Source organism: Microtus oregoni, unplaced genomic scaffold (assembly GCF_018167655.1).
Source record: "Microtus oregoni isolate MIOR12 unplaced genomic scaffold, Mior012 000019F_ref0000042, whole genome shotgun sequence".
In the NCBI taxonomy this organism is placed as follows: Eukaryota; Metazoa; Chordata; class Mammalia; order Rodentia; family Cricetidae; genus Microtus; species Microtus oregoni.
This window is the reverse complement of record NW_024543078.1, coordinates 2,865,085-2,889,793: the sequence shown is the minus strand read 5'-3', so window position 1 is coordinate 2,889,793 and position 24,709 is coordinate 2,865,085. Positions and strand designations below refer to the sequence as shown.

General features: G+C 54.6%; 1 protein-coding gene across 1 annotated transcript; it reads left to right on the top strand.

The window, feature by feature from the left end:
* The first annotated feature begins 1,538 nt into the window (after positions 1-1,538).
* On the top strand, positions 1,539-23,573 carry Shc2 (SHC adaptor protein 2). The gene is made up of 13 exons (XM_041669350.1): positions 1,539-2,045; positions 9,963-10,033; positions 11,649-11,709; positions 11,837-11,956; positions 14,451-14,504; positions 14,594-14,645; positions 14,729-14,855; positions 15,149-15,314; positions 15,422-15,485; positions 17,305-17,469; positions 19,205-19,515; positions 21,851-21,984; positions 22,838-23,573. Exons 1-12 carry the CDS (start codon positions 1,641-1,643, stop codon positions 21,977-21,979), a joined length of 1,725 nt encoding a protein of 574 aa, XP_041525284.1. The 5' UTR covers positions 1,539-1,640; the 3' UTR covers positions 21,980-21,984; positions 22,838-23,573.
* The last annotated feature ends 1,136 nt before the right edge of the window (positions 23,574-24,709 follow it).

The following is a 24,709-nucleotide window of genomic DNA, read 5'->3' as shown; positions in this document are numbered from 1 at the left end:
TGACCACAAAAGAACACAAACATTGCCCTCCAGATCCACAACTCTACAAACCTCTTGCGGTCCAGATGGGGCAAATGGGAGACCTTGGCACCAGGAGGCCAGAGTTAGAGCCTGGATTTGGATTGTGGGACCTACTAGGTTCTTGGGGAGGGGTTCTGTGAAGCTGGGCTTTGAAGGGTGTGTAGGAGTTTAAACTATTGCAGTATGATTTACTGTCGTACAGCAGGTTAAAGAGTAGAACCAACCCTCTTTACAATGGAGAGGACACAGGATAGATGGCACCCAAATCCGGAATGCCGAGATCTACACTCGACACAGCCAGATCCCACAGCCTCTTTCGCAGACCTCAGCCCAGCCAGTCTTCCTCCAGCCGAGAGCACCAAGGGCTCAGTGGTGTGTCTTTGTTGATGTTGCTAAGCGTCTGGGCGGGCGCGAGCGTGCGCACGCCAGCCCCCTTCGCAAGCGCACGCAGTGATCTAGCTTCTCTCCTCATCGATCTGGCTGGCCTTGCCCCTCCTCCACACCCTGCCCCGCCCATCTCTCTTCCCTTTGTTTCCGGGCAGGACTGTCGTGGGTGTGTGGGTGGGGTGGGGTAGACAGAGGTAGGGTGGTGATGCCAACCCCTTTCCCTCACAGAAGGAATCCTCTTGGGGTCTGAGGGAGGCATCTCAGAGGTCCCTTGAGCCTGGGGTGAGACTGGTGGCGGGCCTGAGAGTTCTGATATTCGGGTTCTAATAACCCCAAGAACCAAAGGGAGTCCTTGGCTTACAGCCATGGCAACAGGCCAGGAGTACGCAGAGGCGGCCTGTGTTTACTCTCAGACCCTTCCAGCCGCAGCCCCGCCTGCGACTGCGCTGTCCGGGGCACTTGATTCACTTTCAGCCGTCAGTTTCCCTTTAAACCTTGTCCCCGCCCCAGGCTTCAATTTATCCACTAAATAGCAAAACAGGGGAAGGGGACACCTCTGAGTTGGAGTTCTGGACCCCAGCCTCTGCGCTGGCCCAGGCCCTATTTTGAAGTAGTTAGTCAGGATATGGCTGGAAGTGTCGGCGACTGAGACCCTCACATCCTGCCTCTGCTACCTTCTCCCTACCCTAGCCCTTAGTTTTCCCACTGCTCTGGCTTCAGTTTCCCTACTCAGGAAAGAAAGCACGGTCCGGCTGGAACAGTGGCTTAGGGGTCACTTAGGGAAGGGAGGAGGATGCCTCTACAAAGCCAGGCCTCAGTTTCCCAACTTAGAAGAAAAGCATAATGTTGTTGGAACGGTGGTGACGGGCACCTCGGGGTTGGAGGATGGATGACGCCCTGCACCCGCGACCCCAGACCTCAGTTTCTCCTTTCAGACGAAGGGTAGAATGGTGCTGGAGCAGGGGCGAAGGGGCACTTCGAGGTTGGAGGATCGCGCCCCACCTCGCATCTGCAGACACTAGTCTCAGTTTCCCCACCGGTCAGAGCGTGACTGGACAGCCCCTCCGGGAGCCCCGGCAGGCAGGTCGAATGGGTGCCGCCAGCGAAGGGCTGGGGTCCTAGGAGCGCAGCCCCCCGCGGCTGCGCGCTGCGCGAAGCGGTGACATCACCAGGCGGGGAGGAGCGCGCGGCTCCGTGCCAGGCTCAGCCGGGGCTCCTCGGCGGCCGCGGCCATGACGCAGGGTCCGGGTGGCCGCGCGGCCCCCGAGCCCGAGGCGCCCACCACCTTCTGCGCGCTGTTGCCGCGCATGCCGCAGTGGAAGTTCGCGGCACCCGGCGGCTTCCTGGGTCGCGGTCCGGCGGCGGCGGCGCGCGCGGCGGGAGCGGCCGAGGCGCAGCCCGAGCCAGGGGTCCCCGCGCTGACCGCCGTGCTGGGCGCCTGCGAACCGCGCTGCGCCGCGCCCTGCCCGCTGCCCGCGCTCGGCCGCTGCCGCGGTTCGGGAACGCGGTGCACACGGGGGACCCCAGACGTCGCCGATGAGTGGGCACGCAAGGGCGGCTTCATCCACAAGCCGGCTCACGGCTGGCTGCACCCCGACGCCAGGGTCCTGGGGCCCGGGGTCTCTTACATCGTGCGGGTGAGTGCGCCCAGCCTCCTTCCCGGCACGTCGGGTTCGGGGACCCCTCCAGTTTGGTCCCGTATCTCAAAGAGAGCCAAGTGAGCTCTTCCCCACTACCATGTAACCCCGTCTCCGGTGCGCGCTTCTTGGCCGCCCCCACCCGCAGGCTCTGGGGTCCGGGTTCCCACGGCATCACGTGGGGAGGGGCGGGGAGAGAGCGCAGGTGGGGAGGAAACACACGCATGCGCAGGCTATCCCCCCTTTGCTGTTGGGTGAGAGAGTCCTTAGGTGAGGTGCAGGGAGCGAACGCAGTACCCTCTCACTCTCGGAGTCTCAGGGAAAGCGACTTTGCAGCGATGTAGTGGGGACATGCAAAGACTTTGGATGGAGCGTGGAAGCTAAGCTCGGTGCTCGGGGTTCTACTTATGAAGCTAATGGACCTGGCTGTTTATCCCTTTTATTTTGGCAGGGGTGGGAGGAAACAGGGATTTGAGGAGGGGATTCGAGCACCGACTGCCAGCTACCAGCCGGCCTCATCAGCTTCCCTAATATTGGGATGTTGCATGTGTGTCGCCACTCCCGGAGCTTTAGTCTTTGTTTTGTTTTTGAAACAGGGTCTCTTGTAGCTCGGGCTGACCCGGAAGTCACTATGTAGCCCCTTGCTTCTACTTGGCAAATGTTGTGGTGACAGTCACGCACCCCCACGCCCCATCTGTATGGTGCTGGGGATGGAACTCAGAGTCTTCTTTATGCCAGGCGAGGTCTGTATACACTGAGCGCCAGCCCCAGTCGCCCCTCCACCAGGTTTTTATTGTGACCTTTGCAAGGGATGCGGTGTGGGGGATGGTCTCCCACGTGCCCACCTGTCACCACAGACATTTTATCTTCACTCTAAGCCTCAACTCCTGTGTGTGCAGTTTTATCAACCACTTGAAAGTAAGCTGGTGTGTGACGCTCACTATAGGCACCCTAGTCCGGTGTCATGCCCACCACAGTTTATGAGATGACAAATGATCCCAGAATGCCGTTTGTTGGCTGTCCTGGACCAGGATGCTGAGCGGGTGTCCTGTTTTCCCCACCGTGGTCCACAGTGTCACTTCCTTCTGTGTGAACTGGGTTGAGTCCTCCAATATTTATGCCTTGGGGATCTGCAACTAGGACCTGTTTTAGAGGTGACTTCAGCTGTGACTGGTGGGGCACACCTGTAATCCCAGCATTCAGGAAGCTGCAGCAGGAGGATTGCTGATGGTTGTAGGCCAGCCTGGGCTACACAGCCAAAGAAAAAGAAGGTGGGCATGGTGGTGTATACCTTTAATCCCTGCACTGGGGAAGCTGTGAGTCCAAGGCCAGCCTGGTCTACATAGTGAGTTCCAGTTCTGTCTCAAAATGCTTAAGCACACAGAAAGGAAAGACTCAAAGAAGGAAGTATGTTTGTTGTAGGTGTTGTGGATCCAGGGGCGGTTTCCCCGGAGCAGGGTGGGTCCTCAGGCACTGACTGAGACACAAAGTCAAGCCAAGACACAAGGTGGCTCACACCTGTCATTCTAGTACTTGGAAAGTGGGGGCAGTGGGAGCAGGAATTCAAGGTTATCCTTGCCTGGATGGTAAGTTTGAGGCTAGCCTAGGCTGTTTGAGACCCTGTTGTAAGAAAACTGAACAGCTTAGAGAGGAGTTTGAGGCTAGAACAAGAGCTAAGTCTCAACCCAAGGGCCAGTGGAGATTCCTGGACCCCCAGATGCTGCACAGACCAGCCTTCAGAATGGAGTGCTAATGCACTCCCCTTGTGTTCTGTCCCTCTCCAGCCGTACTAAGTGATAACCCTCCTGCCCTTTGGCCTTGACACTGAGTCCTCTGGGTGTGTGCCTGCTGCTGGCTGTGGCACTGGGTCCCTCCCCGCAGTCTCCTCTCTCCTGTGTCCACATGGTTTGATGTTCAACTATTCTGGTGTCACTGTGAGAAAGCGTCCCATCAATGCTGCCTTCAGCTGCCTCTCACCCAGTTCCTCCAGCCTGTCCTGTCTGGTGGATACATGTTGAGAGTTCACATACTGTCATTGTTGGGGCTCCAAATGTTGGGGTGAAAGCAGTGTGGTATTTAGATCAGCCCTTATGGAGTAGTGACATTGCAGAGGACAAGGGAAATCTCTGATCTCCATCTGCCAGGTCTTTGATTGCATAGGAGAAGTAGATAATAAATACACAAGAAGACTGCCCATGGGAAGACTGAAGGTCCTGATGGGGCAGGGGTGGTAAAACTGTGATGTCCATGGGAGTTGTAGCTTCTCTGGTCGCAGTGCTTTGGAACACATGTCTCAAGTGCTGAGACTTGAACTTGTGGAAACCTCCGGCAGAAAACAACACAGGAGACGTTTCTGGCAGGACACAGCCAGCGCAAAGGCTCTGTGCAGGGGGGCAGATCTGGAATTTTCTAGGAACAATGGAATGATGTATGTGTGTTGCCTTTATTGGTTGATAAATAAAGCTGTTTCGGCCAGTGGCTTAGCAGAATAGAGCCAGGCTGGAAGAGAGAGGAGATGGAGTTGGAGGAGACGGCAGGACAGAACTTTACCCTGTAAGCCACAGCCTCGTGGCGATACACAGATGAACAGAAATGGGTTAATTTAAGATGTAAGAGTTAGTAAATAAGAAGCCTGAGCTAATAGGTCAGAGAGTGTTGTAATATGTTTTTGTGTGATTGTTTGGGTGTGGGTGGCTGGAACAAAAGAGCAGTCTCCGATTGCAGTGGAAGACCTTGGTAAGATGGAGCCTGGGGTTTCCAAAGGATCATTTCAGGGTATTGTCAGAACAGTGTCATGGGGCACAGAGGGGTACAGGGATTGAAGGGGGACCTGGAAGGTGTGGGGTGAGCTGACAGTGATGTGGATCTAGGTGACTGCGGGTTATGCAGAATGGTGTCCATGTTAGAAATGGACAGGACAGAAAGGCGTGCCCCCCCCCACATTGGGACCCTGTGACTATAACCTATGAATGAAGGGACCTGCAGATGAGTTCAGGTCAAACCCTGGCTATCTAGATTCATCTGGGGACCAGTGTCACCACACTGTGATGTTTTCTGAGCTGCAGAACCCAGTGAAGCAGAAAGCCATTTGAGTCTTTCCCAGGAGTGGAGATGCCAGTGTCCTGGCCACTGCCAGCCTGGTTCAGCGGCTCAAACCTGGAGGAGTGTGTCAGAAGAGAGAGACTCTGGGTGAACAGCTTGCATTGGCTAGCCCAGCAGCTTCGTCATGAACCCAGGTTGTGAGCAGCTGGGTAAAGGTGCCCCTCCAGATTCATGCCCACCAGGTACCCCAGAATGCAGCTGTTTTGGGGTACAGCATCTCTGCAGATAGGAGATGCAGTGGGGATGGGCTTGGACTAGGAAGGCCAGGTCCTACATCTGGTCACTGCTGTCCTCAGAAAACCACGGGAAGACATGGGGAAGGAGGCTGTGACAGGTCAGGCAGAGTGAGCACCGTATCTGCCAATCAAAGGCTTCAGAGGACCGTGGTCACGCAGAAGCCTGGGAGAGGCAGGAAGGGCCCACTGTAGGCAGCTTGGCCCCAAGTAGGCCCTAGCAGACCTGAGTCCTAGTCTTTGGCATCTAGAATGTGGATAGAAGTATTGAAAGCACTATCCTTGTGGGAATCGTCAGTCTGTTTCTGGGGACCTATTCATCCTCAGGGTCTTGACTGTCCTTGGCTAGCTCCTCTCCTGGTGTCTGTGGGCCACGTTTGTGGTGCTTTTCCCGACTGACCCACCAGAACAGGGCCACATGACTTCAGAACCACACTGACTGGGACCCTTGTACATTTGTGTCCTGAGGCATGGCAGCTGATGGTTGCTTACTCGATCCCGTGTAGCACAGCCCTCCTCCCCTTAGTGCACGTGTGTGTGTGTGTGTGTGTGTGTGTTATGCACATATGCGTATGTACTCTCACTGGCCCATAGCTCACCAATTGGACGAGGTTGGCCAGCAAGCAAGTCCCAGAAATTCTGCATCTCTCTCTGTCTCCTACAGTGTAGTTATCAGTGCGTCAGTGTATACAGTGTATACAGTGGGGTTATCAGTGTGTCAGTGCATACAGTGTATACAGTGGGGTTATCAGTGTATACAGTGTATACAGTGGGGTTATCAGTGTATACAGTGGGGTTATCAGTGTGTCAGTGTATACAGTGGGGTTATCAGTGTATACAGTGTATACAGTGGGGTTATCAGTGTGTCAGTGTATACAGTGGGGTTATCAGTGTATACAGTGTATACAGTGGGGTTATCAGTGTATACAGTGTATACAGTGGGGTTATCAGTGTGTCAGTGTATACAGTGGGGTTATCAGTGTGTCAGTGTATACAGTGTATACAGTGGGGTTATCAGTGCACCAGTGTATACAGTGGAGTTATCAGTGTGTATCCTGATGCCCCATTTTTTATGTGGGTGCTGGGGTTGTGAACTCAGGTCCTCATGCTTGTGTGGCAAGTACTTTTTTTTTTTTTTTTTTTTTTTGGTTTTTCGAGTCAGGGTTTCTCTGTGGTTTTGGAGCCTGTCCTGGAACTAGCTCTTGTAGACCAGGCTGGTCTCGAACTCACAGAGATCCGCCTGCCTCTGCCTCCCGAGTGCTGGGATTAAAGGCGTGCGCCACCACCGCCCGGCATGTGGCAAGTACTTTACTTATGAGCCATCAGCACCCCCGGCCCCCCTGGGGCAGTGACACTGGCAGATGTGGGAGCAACTGGGTCCTTCCAAAGCAGGGGGCCTGGGTGATGCTCTCTGATACACTTGTAGTGAGATACGCCTGATAGGGAGTCCACATTGTCTGTTTATCTGTTACTCTTCTCTATCCAGGAACTGACAAACTCACCATCGGCCATCTGCTCACCCACCCACTTACCCACCCAACAGTCATCCATTCATAACTTATCTAATCTCCCACTCCTCTGCCCACCCACCCACCCACCCATCCACCCATCCACCTACCTGTAGATGGAAGTTTTTGTCCCATTCAGTTCCACGACCATTGAGTCCCAGTTAAACACAGAGGCTTATATTGATTATAAACTGTTTGACCTATTGCTCAGGCTTGTTACGAACTAGGTCTTTGACTTAGATTCACCCATAATTCTTTTCTATGTTTAGCCATGTGGCTTGGTACCTTTTCTCATCTTGCTTTCTCTGCTTCTGGATAATGAATGCATCTCTGTCTTTCCCAGAATTTTCCTAGTCTGGTTTCCCTGCCTATTCTTCCTGCCTGACTACTGGCCAGTCAGCATTTTATTAAACCAAAACAAGTGACAAATTTTTAGAGTGTACAAGAGCATACCTCACAACATTTACCTATAGATCCATCCATCCACCCATCCACCCATCCACCCACCCATCCACCCACCCATCCACCCATCTACCCATCCATCCATCCACCCACCCACTCCACCCACCCATACATCCACCCACCCATCCACTCCACCCATCTTCCCTCTCATCCCCCTTCTGACCATCCATTCATCTCATAGGTGAGGTCCTCAGCTCATTCCTGTTTGTAGCTCCCCCGTACCTCTTCACCTCAGAGTGCATGAACCCTGTAACATCATCACAGCAGGGTCCTGTGGCCTTGGCTTCCCGGCCTTCATCTCTTGTCTCTTCCACTTGGTCTCTAACCCACTTCTGGCCTGGCAATGCTGCTCCATTTGCCTGGGTCCTTTCGTACTGCTCCCTTCTCTTGGTCATTGCCCCGTGGTCCAGAAGATGTGAGCTCAGAGTCTCCTTCCTGGGCAGGTCCTGAGTGCCCTCTTTGTACCCCTTTTTGCATGTGAGCAGCCTGGCTGGGATGCAGGTCACTTCGTTGCTCCTTGCATCTTGGACAGTCATATCACCTTAGATAACTGCTAGGGATGCATCCAATGTCCCTGTACTTCTGAAACCCTGTTCCTTTTGCTGATATCATACTGGAAAAATCACATGGTCTACGAGGAGTGAATTACTGCACTTTAGAGTGTCAGTGTCTTCCTGTCCTCTGTTTGGAGGCACTCCTGGCGGCCGAGTCCACACACCTGTGAGTGCCCTCTGTGCTCCTTCATGTTGAGTCACACGAATGTTCTCATGATGACTCCCCCTTCCCACCAGCAGCAGAATTTGGAAATGTCATATAAATTCACAAAAATAACCTGCCTCACTTTTACCACTGCGCCGTGTTTGTTCAGCTTCTCCAACGCAGTGGCAGCCGACTTAATATAAACTTCCAGAGAGCATGGGCAGATCTCATGTCCGCATGTCATGCACGGGTAGCTCCTGGGGCTTCAAAGCTGTTTATTTGCTGAGAGTGAATTCAGCCAGCACGGATCACCCTGCCCCCTATGTCTGCGGGAAAGTCTGCTCCCTCCGCTGGGAGTACCTTCAGGGCTGGGACCCCGTAGAAGAAACTGAGGCAGTAGTTACGAGTGGGAGGGATGGGATGGTGGGTGCCTCAGCTGTCTCTTCCCACCCATGGGAAATCTGCCACATGGCACAGTGCTGATGGGCTGTGGGGTAAAATTCTAGAATTGGAGTCATGAGGTGAAAGCATGTATACATTGATCTATTTTATTTTATTTTATTTTAATCGAGAGCTGGTGATGGCACGTGGCTGCAATCCCAGCAGTTGGAAGGTGGAGGCTGGAGGTATAAGGTCATACTTTATATAGTGAATTTGAGGCCAGCCTGGGCTACAAGAGCCCCTGCCCCTCAAACAGCAAAATTACAAAATAAGCTGGGTGTGGTGGTGCATGGACATCGGTCCAGCACTCGGAGGGTGGGGAAGCTGCAGAACATCTCAGACCCAGAGGTTCGGGGCTAGCCTCTGCACCAAGCACTACTCCAGAATTAACTAACAAAGCCTAAATCACGACAGGCTGGGGACCCGCCTGGTTGAGTTAAGAGCCCTTCTTCCTAGTTCCCACAGCTGGGTGGCTCCCAGGAGCCCCAGCTTCAGCTCCAGGGCATCTGGTACCCTGAAACGTTACATGCACAAACCCACACACACAGCCTGTGAATGGGGCTATGCTATGGCCGCCAAGATGGGATTGGAAGGGAGTGGCAGTAATTTCTGGTCACTTCCTCTTCTCGCTAGATTCCTTCCCTTCCATTGACACAGTTCTCCTATGTAGCTCAGGGTAACCTCAAACTTCTGATCTTCCTGCTTCAGCCTCCTAAGTGCCCCCATGCTGGCTTCACTTCCAGAGGGGAAGCCAGGTGGTGGATGCGCGGAAGGTGTCCCTTTCCACGGAGACGTTTGTCAAATAGAGGCCTACAAAGTTTCTTCTTTTGAGACCTGGTCTTTATATCCCAAGTTGGCCTCAGGCTTCCTGTGTAGCTGGGCTGTGGTGATGCACGTCTTTAATCCCAACACTTAGGAGGCAGGGATAGGCGGATCTCTGAGTTTGAGGCCAGCCTGGTCTACAGAGTTTAGTTCTGTGACAGCCAGGGCCATGCAGAGAAACCCTGTCTTGAAAAACAAAACAAAGAACGAACTCCCTATCTAGCTGAAGATGGCTTTTAACTCCTGACCACTGCCTCGTGCATTGTGGTCGGGTGTGCACCACCACACCGCATTCATGGGGTGCTTGGGCCAGCGCCCAGGGCCTAATGCATGCTGGGTGAGGGCTCTACCAACTGTGGACGGTGGTTGGCTGATGGTTCCTGTCTGGATCTTGTCTGTGGGTGGTGACTGGACTCGATAAACGCACGTGCCTCCATCCCGCCTGAGATTGGGTTCCGAGCTGGGTGGGACTCGATGGTAGGTGAGGGAGGAGGGTGGATCCGGGACATCAGGCACAGAGTCCTGGGAAGGTGGCTGTAGATGTCAGGGAGGGAGGAGAGCTCTGGGAAGCTGGAAAGAAAATTAAGTTCTCAGCAGCGATCCAGTTCCTGGGCTGGCTCACCTGCTGACTGACCACTCTCTCTCCCCAGTACATGGGCTGTATTGAGGTGCTCCGGTCCATGCGCTCTCTGGATTTCAACACCCGAACGCAGGTGACGAGGTGAGGCCTTGGAGTAGGCTGGGGGCTCGGGTCACAGTTGGCCTCTCGAGGGTGGCATGGTGGGTTGGGGGTGACCCGCTGGGCACCCCTGACAGCAGGTAGACTGAGCCCAGCACCAGCCCTGCTTCAGCTTTGTGTCTCAGCTCCATCCCTGGTTGTTGTGCATGGCTGTCATGGACACTCCCCTGCTTCCATTTTCCCTCAGCCTGCCGTACCCTGGGGTGTGACTTCAGGAGGGTGACGGGAAGGCCTTTGCTTATTCCATTTGCTGTGAACTTAAACACCAAGACACAAAACTAGGTGTGGGAGCTCACACCTGGAGTTCCAGCAGTCAGAAGACAGAGTCAGGAGGTTGGCCATCACCGGCCTAGCCTTGGCTACAGAGTGGGACTGACCAGGCTAGCCTAGGCTACAGAATGAGACTGTCTCAAGAAACAAACAAGAACAATAGATAGGATTTATTGCCCCAGCAACCCGCCCTGTCAACTGCAGTTCATTGCTTTAAAATATCTCTGCATAGTGTTTTATAGCCAGTTCCAGAACATTCCAACACCCTAAGAAGAAGCCCTGTTCTCCTGAGCATTTATCCCATCCCCTAACCCACCCAGCACCTATGAATCCCCTTCCTGTCTCTGGGCATTTCTGAGCATGGAGCCCACTGTGGCCACATGTCTCTGTCTCCCTTGGTGTCACTGTGACAAAGTCCTGACAAGAACAGGGTCTATTCAGCTCGTTCAAGGGAGACAGGGTCTACTCAGCCCCTCCAGTGCAGCAGGGAGACAGGGTCTACTCAGGCCCTCCAGTGCAGCAGGGAGACAGGGTCTACTCAGGCCCTCCAGTGCAGCAGGGAGACAGGGTCTACTCAGGCCCTCCAGTGCAGCAGGGAGACAGGGTCTACTCAGGCCCTCCAGTGCAGCAGGGAGACAGGGTCTACTCAGGCCCTCCAGTGCAGCAGGGAGACAGGGTCTACTCAGGCCCTCCAGTGCATCCTCTGCTCATCATAATAAATATGTAATAAGACAATAAATAAAAAGCTAAGTCTTCTTGAGGGATCATACTCATATAAGGAACAGAGAGAGATGAATTAATAAACTCATGTTTATGTGCACCTTGCTTTGTCCACTTGTATGCGGTCCAGGATCCCCTGGCTAGCGGATGGTGCCACCCACAGTGGACATTCTCCCCACCTCCACACAATCGAGATAGTCCTCTAGAGGCATTCTCTGAGGCTTACCCCTAGGGGATAGACCACCTGTCTCACTGATCATAAAGTGTCCTCACGATCCCTTCAACGCTGTGGTGTATGTCCACCCTCACTCCTCTCCGTGGGTGGGTGGACCGTGCTGTGTGTACCTTCACCCACTCTGGACACCTGGTACCTAGGACCCTTCACTTCCCATCAGCCTGGCGTCCTATTTCTGCCCCTGGTCTTTTGTACCACCCATTCTTATGAAGGCCAGCCTAGCCTCTAACTTGCAACACCTCTCAGGCGGGCCTTGAACTCATTGTCTTCCTGGCTCTGCCTCCTGAGCAAAGGGATCATCTCGCCTGGCTTCCCTTGGCTGCTCTCCTGGCCCTCATCCCTGCTGTTTCTAAGTTTGGTCTCATCCTACAGGGAAGCCATCAACCGGCTCCATGAGGCTGTGCCTGGTGTTCGCGGCTCCTGGAAGAAGAAGGTGGGTGTGGCCTGTGGCCCCGCAGAGCTGGTGTGTGTCTTGGGAGACTGAAGGAACACTGTGGCCACCCAGAGCCCCTCTGGTCCCAGGCATCCGACTCAGGTGGCTCACTGTACCCTCCTCCCAGGCCCCAAACAAGGCGCTGGCTTCCATCCTGGGGAAGAGCAACCTGCGTTTCGCTGGCATGAGCATCTCCATCAACATCTCTGTGGATGGCCTCAATCTGTCTGTTCCTGCTACCCGCCAGGTGGGAGCCACTGCCCTCTGCCCACAACCCCGCCTTTGCCCAGCCTACAACCCTGCCATCTCTACCCTGTCCATGTCCTGATATCTGCCCCCCCTAACCACACCTCCATATCCTTCACCCCACAGCCCAGCACCCTTCTTCTCAGTCCTATATTTTCCTATACTCTGTGTAGCCCTGGCTGTCCTGAAACTCCCTTTGTAGACCAGGCTGGTCTTGAGCTCAAGAATTCTGCCTGCCTCTGCCTCCCGAGTGCTGGGATCAAAGGTGTGCACCACCACCTTTCAGTTCAGTCCTATAATTAAGTCCCTGCATCTAGCTCTATCCAAATCCCCACCCTTAGCCCTGCCCCTGAATGCATCCTGCCTGCCCACCACTCCCACGGTGCCACGCCCACTTTCAACCCAGTCCACAGCGCCCCTTGCCCCACCACTGGCGAACCAACCCCTGGGCCTTGCCCTCTGTTTCACCCATCCACAAACCCGCCACCCAACTTCAAAGCCCTCAACCACACCTACCCAGCAGGCCTCTCCTATAATCTGCAAGACCTTTAAGATGTCCAGAAATATCTGCTGTCCACTGAGGTGGAATCAGGAAGTGGGGGTTGCTGTGTGCACGAAGTCCCCAGTAGCCAGGATCCTTGGTGCAGGGCAGCTATGTCCACAGGTGTCTAGAAGGGTGCCTGGGCTGGAGTGCCCGGAGGGATGTGGGAGGAGAGGGATTCTAGGCTGGCCCCTGAGGAGAGGCTTCTCCTATGGTACAGGCAGCATGAACCTGGGGGAGGAGTCTGGGGTCTGTCCTGAGAGTGGTGACAATGGCGTTGCAGACCCTGTCAGGAACTGAGGGGGGAGTGTAGGGCCAGCTGAGAAGTTGTCCTGGCAAGAGGGGCCATAGTTAGATCTCATGGGGGGGTGCTGAAATTAGGAGAATCTGAGAGGCAGAATGGGCAGGCCCTGCTGAGGGACTCATGGTGGTGAACAGACAGGCTGTGGGAAGACCTTGACCCCAACTGTAACCATCTGAACCCCAAGCCCAACTCTTAATTCTGATTACCTTAACTCTAGCTTCAACCTCTACCCCAACCCCATTTCTTTGTTTTGAGGCAAAATCTCACCATATAGCCTTGCCTGGCCTCAAACTCAGAGATCCACTTGCCTGTGTTGGGATAAAGGCATGGGTCACCATGATTGGTTTCAACCGTACTTCTAACACTAGCCCCAATTGCAAGCTCCCCAACCCCTAACTTTAACTCTAACCCTAACCAGGTCATCAGGTCTGTGGCAGACCTGGCCCTCTTAGCTGTGGGCACAAATTCTCATTTTGCCCTGGTAGAGCTGAGATTCAAGGAAGTCTTGAGCTGGAATTTTATCTGCTAGCCAGGCACAGGTTGAGTCTTATCAACACTGGTTCCTGCTGTAGCCCCTCAGTGAGCATTCCTTCCATCTCTACCCCTCCTGGCTGGTGCTGGCGCGGGCACATGCTGCATGCAGGAGGGTGTCTCACATCAGATATGGGACAAGGCTGGCCTTCCATCAGACGCAGGTGGTACCAAAGAGACATGCCTGTGGGCTGGGGCCCAGTTGGGAGTGTAGTGGGTGTGGTGTCTTCTGAGGTTCCCCAGCTCCAGAGTCCACTGGTTATAGTGAGTGGAGGCTTCTCTGCCCCACACAAAGACTGGGAGCCCGCAGCATGGAGGCTCCCACAGATGCTGCTGATATGGTGGAGAAGGGAGACCACTCCTGACACAGGCCTAGGGATGGAGCGATGAAGGCAGTGGGCAGGGGACCAGAGCCTGGAGCAGAAGCCTCAGTCAGATGGTGGGAGGGACATGGCGTGTTTCATCTCATTCTGAGCCCTGGTTCCTGGGGAAGATGTGGCTACTGAGACCCCAGTTTTGGCCTTCGAGTCTTAGGAGCCTCTCTTCTCCCTACTCCTCCCCCTTCTTCACTCCTCCTTCCTCTTCCCCTTCCTCCCTCCTCTTCCCCTTCCTCCCTCCCTCTTCTCCACTCCTCTCTCCTCCCCACTCCTCCCTTCCTCCTTTCTCTCCACTCCTTCCTCTTTCCCTCCTCCCTCCAGGAGGGAGTGCTTTAATTCTGAGGAAAGCAAATCTCTATACAACTTTAGGAACCCGAATGACAGGGAACAGATGGGGTGGGGTTGTGTAAATGAACGGAAATGAACATGTAACTGGTTCATCTTCAGAGACCAGAGCCTGGGATGGGCTGCTTGGGGCGTGTGTGCATGTGCGTGTGTGTGTGTGTGAGGGTGCTGCCATTTCTACACTCAGGTGGGCACACAATCGTGTGTCTCCAAGGCCTGGCCTTCCTGTACCCTCTTTAGGTCCTGTTCTAGTCCTCATGGGGGCTGGTGTCCAGGTGGGACTCTTTGGCCTCAGCAATGGTAGACATCAGTCAAAGGGACATCCCTCCATCCATCCCATGTCCCCTGTTCCCTGCCAGCTGGCTGTGTGCCCATGTCTGCTTTCCTGTCCTCACAGATCATTGCCAACCATCATATGCAATCCATTTCCTTCGCTTCGGGTGGAGACACGGTAAGAAGGGACAGGCGGACCTCTGTGTCCTTCCCTGGACCCCACCTCCAGGGAGCTGAACCTGCCGATCTCTCCCACTGTCTCTCCAGGACATGACTGATTACGTGGCCTATGTGGCCAAGGACCCCATCAACCAGAGAGGTGAGCTGAGCGGAGCTTGGGAACCTGGGCCGGGGGCAGGGATGTGCTGGGGTCACAGGTGCGCTGACAAGTGACCTCCACAGCCTGCCACATCTTGGAGTGCTGTGAGGGTCTAGCTCAGAGCATCATCAGCACTGTAGGCCAAGCCTTCGAGCTGCGCTTCAAGCAATACCTGCACAGTCCCCCCAAGGCCATAGTGCCCCCCGAAAGGTAAAAAGAGCCCAGGGGCTGGCTGCCTTTGCCTTCTCTTTGCCTGGAGTCCCTTGTGTGGCTGCTCCATCTTCAGCACCAGCCTCCTTGTCCTCGTGAGGGAGGAGCCTCATCCGATAGCAGATGGGGGTGCTGCCTGCTGCGTTCCCACACAGGCTGTAGTACGACAGCTGCCGGCTCGGGTGGCAATCCTCCCATCTCACCAGTGCTACGTGGGGAAGGTGTGGGTGTTAGGTGGCAGTGGGGGTTGGGAAGGGAGGACCAAGTGTCCTAGCCTTGCTCTGGGTCCCCAGGCTGACAGGGCTGGAGGAGTCGGCCTGGGGTGACAACGACGAGGCCATGGACCACAATTACTATAACAGCATTCCAGGGAAGGAACCACCCCTGGGTGGGCTGGTGGACTCCAGACTGGCTGTCACACAGCCGTGTGCCCTGGCGACACTTGGAGGCCTTGGACAGGTGAGTCTCCACTCCCCTATGGGGCAGAGGGGCCCGGAGCTATCCTTGGGGTGGGTGAGTGCGAAGAGGGCCTGGCACATGCCAGGGTCACCATGCTTCTCTTGCAGGGAATGTCACCTGCACGGAGAGATGCCCGGGGCTTGCCATGGGACATGGGTCCTTCCGGAACAGGTAGGTGGTGCTAACCTTACTGTGTCTGGTGTCCCCTGAAATGTCCCATCCCCGACAAACCTGTCTGTTATTGTGTAAATGTGCCCCCAGTTGTGTTCTCCCTGATCTACCCCATCTGCCATCTTTATTGCCTCACACAATGAGGCACACACATTTGGGGGTACACTCAGCTTCGTACACTTCTGAGCTTCAGGGGCGCTGCTCTCCTGTGAGCCTGTGTCTGCTTCCTGTACCCTGACGAGGCAGGCATATGACATCATCATATCGTTTGATGGGTGGCTATGACTTTGGAGGTTTCCAGAATCATCTGTGTACACTCAAGTGCTTCCTGTGTCTCCAGTGGGGGCTCACTCATAGGTGATACACTGGGCTCTTGTCCAAGTGTTTATCCTTGTGGGGTCTTTCCATCCCTGCACACCACAGACCTCTTGATCATTTTCACAACAGTACAATCCCCCTTCATACAAGGCAGTGTGACTTCTCTCTGGTGTCTTATTAATCTTCCCACCTGGGCTGTGGCTTTGGCTCGCTCTCCCTCAGCACCCACCTGAGCCGTCAGTAGTGTCCATACAGCTCCCAGGTCTCGCCAGCCCCTCTCACTCTCTGCCATATTATCATGATGATGATTTTTGGAGACAGGATCTCACGTAGCCCAGGCTGGCCTTGAATTTACTCTATAGCTGAGGATGACCCTGAGCTCCTGCTCACGAAAACGAGGCTTTTCCTTGAGACAGAAACGAAGACAGAAGAGAACCACGTGAGACAGGGTCTCGTTCTGCACCTCAGCTGGCCTTGAACATACATCCTGCCAGCTTCTGATTTCATGATTAAGTTCTTACTCTTCCCGTGTTAGAACCTAAGTGACAGCCGTATCTGGGTTCTTGGAGGGCAGAGCTTGTCTCATGCTGATGCAGGCAGGGTTCACACTCCTCGAGGAGGGCTTGGCCACAGCTGACACCATCCATTCCCCACTTCCTACCTGGGGTTCTGAGAAGTGCCTGGAACCACCCTTGGACTCTGAGAAATTTGCTCAGCTGAGCTCAGATGGGAGAAATGAATGTCAGGCTGTTCATGAGGTTGGCACGACCCCCAGGGACCCTGAGGGGTGAGGCTGAGGGGATAGGGTGTCCTGCTACCCCTGCGTGGGTGCAGGCAAGTTGAACAGCCTTCAGGAGACTGAGATCCATCTTACAGGTAAATACAAAGAAGACAAGACAAAAGACAGCACAAAAATTCAGATTTAATCCTTATCTCCCAGGTAAAAGCTGAGTGAGGTGGTCGCTGTCTGGAGTCCCAACACTGGGGACAGAGACTAGAGGATCCCGAGGGCTCATTGGCCTTCCACCATTTTAGTTTAGAGACCTTGTCTCAAACAATAAGATGGGTAGTGAGTGAGAAGACACCAACACTGACCTTCAACCTCCACACGAAAGAGGAGGAGGGATTTGCCAGCCGTAGAATAGGAGCAGCGAGTGGTAACAGCTCCACCATGTGGCGGGTCACGTAGTGGCAGGATCAGGATAGCCACGGTCATTACTGTCTAAACAGGGTCAGTGTGAGCATCTAGCTCTTTGGAGCTTGGAGTCCCTCCCCACCATCCCTTCGGCCAGAGAGCTATTCTCTGGCTGTGGCATAACTGGGCTCTGCCTCAATCTTGCACGTATGGCCAGCCTTTGTCCCCAGCTGGAACACTGTGTGGCTCTTTACTCGTGTGAGGAGCCTCCGTTTGTGGGGTGACACAGGTGGCACCCCTGCCCACTCCTGCCTCCCTCTCTCTAAGTCCTCTCATGACTCATCTGCCACCCTCCCTCCTTTCCAGCCCCACCTGGGGATGGCTACGTGCAGGCAGATGCTCGAGGGCCACATGACTACGAGGAGCACCTGTACGTCAACACCCAGGGCCTGGACGCTATGGAGTCCGAGGACATGTTCGAGGCCCCTTTGCTGCCCGAGGACAGCCCCAAGAAGGACCTGTTTGACATGCGTGCGTGGCCTGTTTCCCATCTGACCTGGGATTGCATGGGGGCGGTCCTTGGGAATCCAGAGGGTAGAGGTCCCAGACTATGAGCCTCAGTCAGCTAGGGACAGACTTCTGTGCCACACCTAAGCTAGTCTGCTGGGTGAGGCTGAAGCCCCTTCTGTGGGCAGCCCAGCCTCTGCCCACAGACTCACAGTCTGAGGGGAGAGCCCCGACTTCCTGTCAGCGGGGACTGTCAGTTTCCACCTACTTGGCTAGGAGATCTCTCTCTCTGTCTCAGTCTCAACTCAGGGTCTCACGTGGGGGTGGGAGAGCTGGTCCAGCTCTCTCCTCGGAAACCCCAGGAAGATGACTCAGCCTGATGGCCCTGCTAATCTTTCCTCCCAGAAGGGTTTGTAGCACTCCATATTCTGATGTTCCCTGGGCACTATGGGGTGCTGACTCTCTCAGAGCCTCCCCCAGATCATTGCAGGTGATCTCCCATTACTGCCATCTTTTCTTTGTGTCTGTGAGCATTTAGATGCCAGAAGACAACCTTGGCTAGCATTGCTCAGTGCTGACTAACCGCCTTGTTCTCTAGTGCCTGGGATTTACTAACTAGGCTAAACTGGATGCCCAGTGAGCCCCCGGGATCCTCCTGGCCCCATTTCCTCTGTGTTGGAGTTACCGGGACACACTGTTGTTCCCAGCTTTTTACATGGGTGCTGGAAATCAAACTTTGGTCCTCTGGTTGGCACTGCAAGGACTTACTTAGCCATTTCCCAAGACATCTCGGTTGTGTTCCTGCTCATCATTGTGACTGTGGCGTGAGGTCCCACATGATGCCTGCTGTGTGCATGGTACTGGTTACAGAGCATGTCTCTTGGCTCCCCTCAGCAGGAAAACAGGTTGGGGTGAGCTCCCTGCAGAGGTGACAGCCGCTTACCTGACTTCCATGGGAAGGTGGGCTCCCAGTTAGCCCTTGGTAGGTTGGTCAGTGGGGCCTACTGAAGCTCCTGTATCAGGCATGTGGGTGCCAATCTGTGTCACCTTTTGTCGCCCCCCTTTTTCGGGAGGGTCCTGAGACTGGGAGAGGTCACTTGGCTCAGCGGTGACAGCTCCATAGAAGTAGGGATGTGTGGCCACTTGCTGTTACCAATCATTGGCCATACCCATAATGTGGTCAGCAATGAGGGACGTCCATGGGGGTAGAGGGCTGGAGTGAAGGGAGTGCTGTGTGCCTCAGCTTCTTATGAAAACAGCTTTGGCTGTGAGTGGAACCAGTAAGCCTTGCTGACAACCCCCAGATGGGTTGTAGAGGCTGCGCCTAGCACCAGGTTGAGTCAAGTTCTAGGTTTGGCCTTATAATTGAGCACCTGTCATTCCAGCTAAGTAAGAGAATGAGACGGAAAGACAGAATTTGAGGCTAGCCTTGACAACTTGGTGAGACTCTGTCAAGAAGTAAAACAAGGACTGGGGATTTGACCGAGGGGTAAAGTCCTTGCCTAGAATCCCCAGGGAGGGGCTGGGGACATGGTTAGGGTGGAGCCCCGCCCAGAATCCCCAGTGAGGGGCTGAGGGCGTGGTTAGGGTGGAGCCCCGCCTAGAATCCCCAATGAGGAGCTGGGGCGTGGTCAGGGAGTGGAACCCCGCCTAGAATTCCCCAGTGAGGAGGGGCTGGGGTTGTGACCCTGGATTGCACCTACCTTGCAAGCCCGAGAGCTTGGGTTCTGTCCCAGCAATAGAAAAAAATGACCCGCAGGACCCTTTGAGGATGCCCTGAAGTTGCACGAGTGCACAGTCGCAACAGGCATCACTGCAGCCCCGTTCCCTCTGGAGGACCAGTGGCCCAGTCCCCCTACCCGCAGGGCCCCCATTGCACCCACAGAGGAGCAATTGAGGCAGGAGCCCTGGTACCATGGACGCATGAGCCGTCGGGCTGCGGAGAAGCTGCTTCGTGCCGATGGGGACTTCCTTGTGAGAGACAGCATCACCAACCCGGGGCAGTATGTCCTCACAGGCATGCACGCAGGGCAGCCCAAACATCTGCTGCTGGTGGACCCCGAGGGTGTGGTAAGCTGGCACTTGGGGCAGGAGGGAGGGCAGGGGCCGACTTCAGGGTTGGTGCCGTTCTTTAGATAATGGATCCCTTACTGTGGCGAAGCTCATTGGCATCAGTTTGTAGAGAACTACAAAACATTTTCAGTTAATTTTTTTTTTTTCTTCTGAGACGGATTTTCTGTGTAGCCCTGGCTGACCTGGAACTCATTCTGTAGACCAGGTTGGCCTCAAATTTACAGAGATTCACGTGCCTTTGCCTCCTGAGTGCTGGGATTGATCAAAAAGAATGTTGAATCCAGATGTGTGACTTATGCCTGACATCCCAGCACTGGGGGCAGAGGCAGGAGGATTGCTGTAAGTTTCAGGCCAGCCTGGAACTTCAGAGTGAGAACCTTGTCCCAACAAAGGGGTTTCTACTTTGAAAAGCACTTTGGGGTTCACAGAAGCACCTCTGACCCCCAGCCTCTCCGAGCTCCCAGCCCGGGTGGCTGTTCCACATGCAGGATGGCAGTTACGGTTTCTCACTGCAGTGTTTACCAAGTCAGCCTTGCTGGAATCAGCTGCTCTGGCTCCTGCTTAGTCTCCCTGTGTAGCCCTGTCTGACTGACGCTCCCTCTGTAGACTTCAGCCTACTTTGGAACTCAGAGCTCTGCCCCGGAGTGCTGGGATTAAGGTGTGTGCCACCACACCTGGCTCTTGTTCCTTTTTCTTTTTTTTCATATTTGTTATTATTTTATGTCTATGGGTGTTTTGCCTGCGTGTGTGTGTATATGGTGTGTGTGGTGTTATGTGTGTGTATGTGGTGTGTGTATGTGGTGTTATATTGTGTAGTGTGTGTGTGTATGTGGTGTTATGTGTGTATGTGGTGTGTGTGTATATGTGGTGTGTTTGGTGGTGGTGGTGGTGTGTGTGTGTGGTTGTGTGTGTATGTGGTGTGTGTGTATATGTGGTGTGTTTGGTGGTAGTGGTGGTGTGTGTGTGTGGTGTGTGTGTGCAGTATCCTCCAAGGCCAGAAGAGTATCCCAGAGGACTGGAGTTATGAATGTTATGAGTGCCCACGTGGCTGCTGTGACTCAAATCCCGGTCCTCTGCTGGAGCAGCCGGTGCTCTCAAATGCGGAGCCATCTCTCCAGTCCGTCTATTTATTTATTTTTCTAAACTACATGCTGCCTCTTGAACGGCAGCATGACTGACCTTGGGTTTCTTCCTCTCTGTTCCTCTGGCAAGGATATTGCTGGTGCCGTGAGAACCCATAAATGGCCATTTCTGAAGCCCTCCAGGCTGGGGAGTCCTTCTAACTTCGTGGGGACTTAGAGGCCTTTTCTAGGATCCTGCTGAGGAAAGATTGGGCTTGGAGCCTTCTCAGCCACGGAAGCTGTAGTGATTTTCCTGTCTAGATTAGTAATTCCCAACCTTCCTCATGCTGTGTGACCCCAGCCATACAACTGTTTCATTGCGGCTTCATAATTGTCAATTGTCCAGTGTTGTGATAGGCGGGACATCTGACATCTGACCCCTGTGAAAGGGTCGTTGCACCCCGAGAACTGCTAGTCTAGCTGGACCCTTGTGTGATTTTGGGGTGTCTTGGTTTCCTGGGGATCTGAAGCACGTGACCACCAATGATACAGCCTAGAAAAGGGCGGGACTTGTCCTGAGATCTCTGTGCCAGCCCTTAGCCGGAGCCTGGGGGTGGTTGGTAATCTCTGCCGTCTTTGGCTTGCGGACACATGGGCTCTGTCTCTTCTTCTTCCTTACTTGTGTGCATGCGCACACATCTCCCTCTTGGGGCTTCCTCTCTTTCTTGAGGCAGGGTCTCACTGTGCAGCAGTGGTTGTCCTGGAGCTTGTAGACCAGGCTAGTCTTTGCCCTCTTGAATGTTGGATTAAGGGCATACAGTTTTTCCCTTTATCTTGAGGCACGTTCTCTCACTGAAGCTGGAATTCAGAGATTTAGGTTGGCTGGTGAGCGGGCTCCAAGGGGCCCACCTTGGGCTGGATCTTCTTTTAGCACTGGGGTAGCAGGTGCACACAGCTTTCATACAGAGTTGGGGCTCCAGATTCGGGTCTCCATGCTGTGCAGCAGGCACGTTACTGACCAAACTCCTCAGCTTTTCAACTTTTTATTGTTAGTTTTGAGACAGAGTCTACGAGGCGGTCCTCAAACTCAAAATCCTCCTGCCTCAGTCTCTCTGAGCGCTAGGCTCATGGGTGTGCCTTATCACACTGGGCCTGTGGTTCTGGAGTTTTGGGGCTGGTTCTCAGGTGGAGCCCTATGCTCCACAAGTGCTTACCCAGCAGGTGGTCCATGGGATGCCGTCAGGGATGGGTGCTGAGGTTTCTGCCCACAGGTGCGGACGAAGGACGTGCTGTTTGAGAGCATCAGCCACCTCATAGACTACCACCTGAAGAACGGGTTGCCCATTGTGGCTGCCGAGAGTGAGTTGCACCTTCGGGGAGTGGTCTCCCGGGAGCCGTGAACCAGGTGTGTAGTAACCAGCTACAGCTGCTGTCTTCAATGTTCCGTTCACCACCGATGGCTTCAGTACACTGGCTGGGTTGTGCAGCCATTGCCGCAACTCACTGTGGAACATCTTATCATTCCAAAGCAAGCTCAGCCCCTAGAAGCAGTCACCCATCCTTCAAGGTGGCCCTACTGTGTGCTGCTTGCCCAGGTTTCCTGTCTGGTGGAGGGTGGGTTTGGTTTAGCTTTGGATTTTGGTGTAAAGGGGATGGAGGGCTGACTGGGAAGGAGGGAAAGATGTGATGCCCTCAGGATCTCTGTGCAGAACAGGAGGAGGGAGGTGGCTATGGTAGGGGAGGGCAGGAGGTAGCAGCTGGATGTGGGGCTGGGTGGCGGGAAGAAGAGGGGCACTGTGGAATTTTCCCTGAAGCAGCTGGTCAGGTCAAGCTGTTCTTCATCCCCATGGCAATGTCTCCTTCCTGTCCCCCTCAGGCCTCCTGCCTGGGGGTCAGGGCTGCAGGCAGAACTGCTCTGTGAGATGGAGGATGAGGCCCTGTGGGCCTCTCGGCTATCTACCATGCTGGGGCCCGTGATGTCACCCAGACAGGTTCTGTTCCAGCCTCAAAGCAGTGAACTGAGGTGCCAACAGTCAGAGCTGTCATTCTCTCAGCACAGTTCTGAGACAGGCTGTGATGCTGGCAGCTCTGTCTACACAGAGAGTTTAAGATACTGCCCTGGGGTACACAGCAGCAGCTTGGGGAACCCCAAGGCCCAGGTAGCTGGGTGCCCATGGATACTGAGGCCTTTTCTGTTCAGCGAACACAGCGGTGGCTGTTGTCATGGACACCCTGCCGTCACTTCTTTCTGTCCACAGGTGATGGTTCTCAACACAGCTTCTACCCCCAGAGGCCCTTGCAGTGGCTTTGAGGGCACAGCCCTTTTCTCGGACCCTGAAACCACCAGAAACAGAATGGCTGTCATTTCTTCTTCCGCATGAGCCTCAGGAAGCCGCCTTTCCCCAGCTGCGCTCGGCTGGCTGGGCCAGTGAGATAGAGTTAGGGTTCAAACCCCTGGTCCTGCCTGAGCCCCCATTCTGAACGTGGGTGGGGTTGTATAAACCAAAGACTGACCGAGTCGCCTTTAACAGACACCCCAATGGCAGGCCCTGTGCCTTTGGTCCCTAGTGGGGCAGAGTTATCAGGCTGTGTCTATGAGTGACATGCATACCTCTGTGTGTGCCCTGACTGGCTCTGAGGACCCGGATGCATTGTTGCCTTTGGGGGGATCAAGGTGCTTTTGAGTCTCAAACCCCTGGTGGGGGAGCAGCCTTGGGGCTCGCCTGGAATGGTAGGACATCCAGGTGAGTTAGAGGCCGAGGAGCCTCACTGAAGTATGGTATCCAGTCAGCTCTTCCAACTGTCACCTCCCCGGACCTTCAGCTGTAATTAAACAGTGTTGAACATGTGCCGCCGCGTCTGTGTGCACCTGCCAGGGCTCCCGGGGGGGAAACTGAGGCCGAGCAGGAAGCTGTGCGGAGTCCTGGGGCGGGAGCACCCTACCCCACCCCATTCCCCAACTCTCAACAGGCCTCCGGTTTTATTCCAAGATAAAGCCAGCTTCTTTCTCAATGTTTCTTAGCCCCTTCTTGGAGTCACTGTGGCTTACCTGCTAGGGCCCCCCTGAGGAACAGACCCTGGACACAGGCAAGGATTGGGCTTCTCTGTGGTGTTCTGGAGTACATGCCGGGGAGGGCGTGGGAGTAAACACCTCCACCTGCCCCAAACATGAGACACAATAGAGGTAGGGTTCTCTTCCTCCCATCCCCACCCACCCACCCGTCTCCTAACACCCATTCACACGCTTGTCTTTCCATCCACCCATTCATATGCCCATCTAGCCACATATCCACCCACCACTCATCAGCCCATCCATTCATCCACCCACCTACCTCCCTATCCAACCATCAGTTTGTCCGTCTACCAACCCATCTATCCACCCATCCACCCACCATCGATCTATCCACTCACCTATCCATCCACCCACCCACTCACCCATCCATCCACCCATCCACCCACCCACTCACCCATCCATCCACCCATCCACCCATCCAGCCACCCACCCATCCATCCATCCATCCATCCATCCACCCACCCATCCACCCATCCATCCATCCACCCACCCACCCACCCATCCACCCACCCATCTATCCATCCACCCACCCACCCATCCATCCACCCACCCACCCATCCATCCACCCACCCATCCATCCATCCATCCATCCACTCGCCCACCCACCCATCCATCCATCCATCCACCCACCCACCCACCCATCCATCCATCCATCCACCCACTCACCCATCCATCCACCCACCCACCTATCCATCCACCCACACCCACCCATCCATCCATCCACCCACCCATCCATCCGTGTCATTACCCATCCAACCTTCAGCCCTGCCCACACCCACCAACCCTTTTATCCACTTACTCATCTACCCACATACCAACTCATCCATTCTTCCCACCACAGTCTTCAGCAGGGATGAAAAACTATCTCAGACATTGATCAGCAAGTCTCACTAAGTGTACTTTAAAGATAATACCTAGGGAGAGGACTGTTTCAGAGTCCAGGAAATCTGAACGGCCTAGTTGCAGACCACTGCTGATCCCAACGTGGAGGGCATAGAGTTCTGGGCAGAGCGAGAACATGCAGAGAGGGCCTGTGTGTGTGGAGCTGGCATGCCCA

Excerpts from the sequence above, each read along its gene's own strand:
- Shc2 (XM_041669350.1), top strand. The coding sequence starts at position 1,641 with ATGACGCAGGGTCCGGGTGGCCGCGCGGCCCCCGAGCCCGAGGCGCCC. Across the intron at positions 14,646-14,728 it reads GGACCCCATCAACCAGAGAG|CCTGCCACATCTTGGAGTGC; the intron begins GTGAGCTGAGCG and ends TGACCTCCACAG. Across the intron at positions 15,315-15,421 it reads CACTTGGAGGCCTTGGACAG|GGAATGTCACCTGCACGGAG; the intron begins GTGAGTCTCCAC and ends CTTCTCTTGCAG.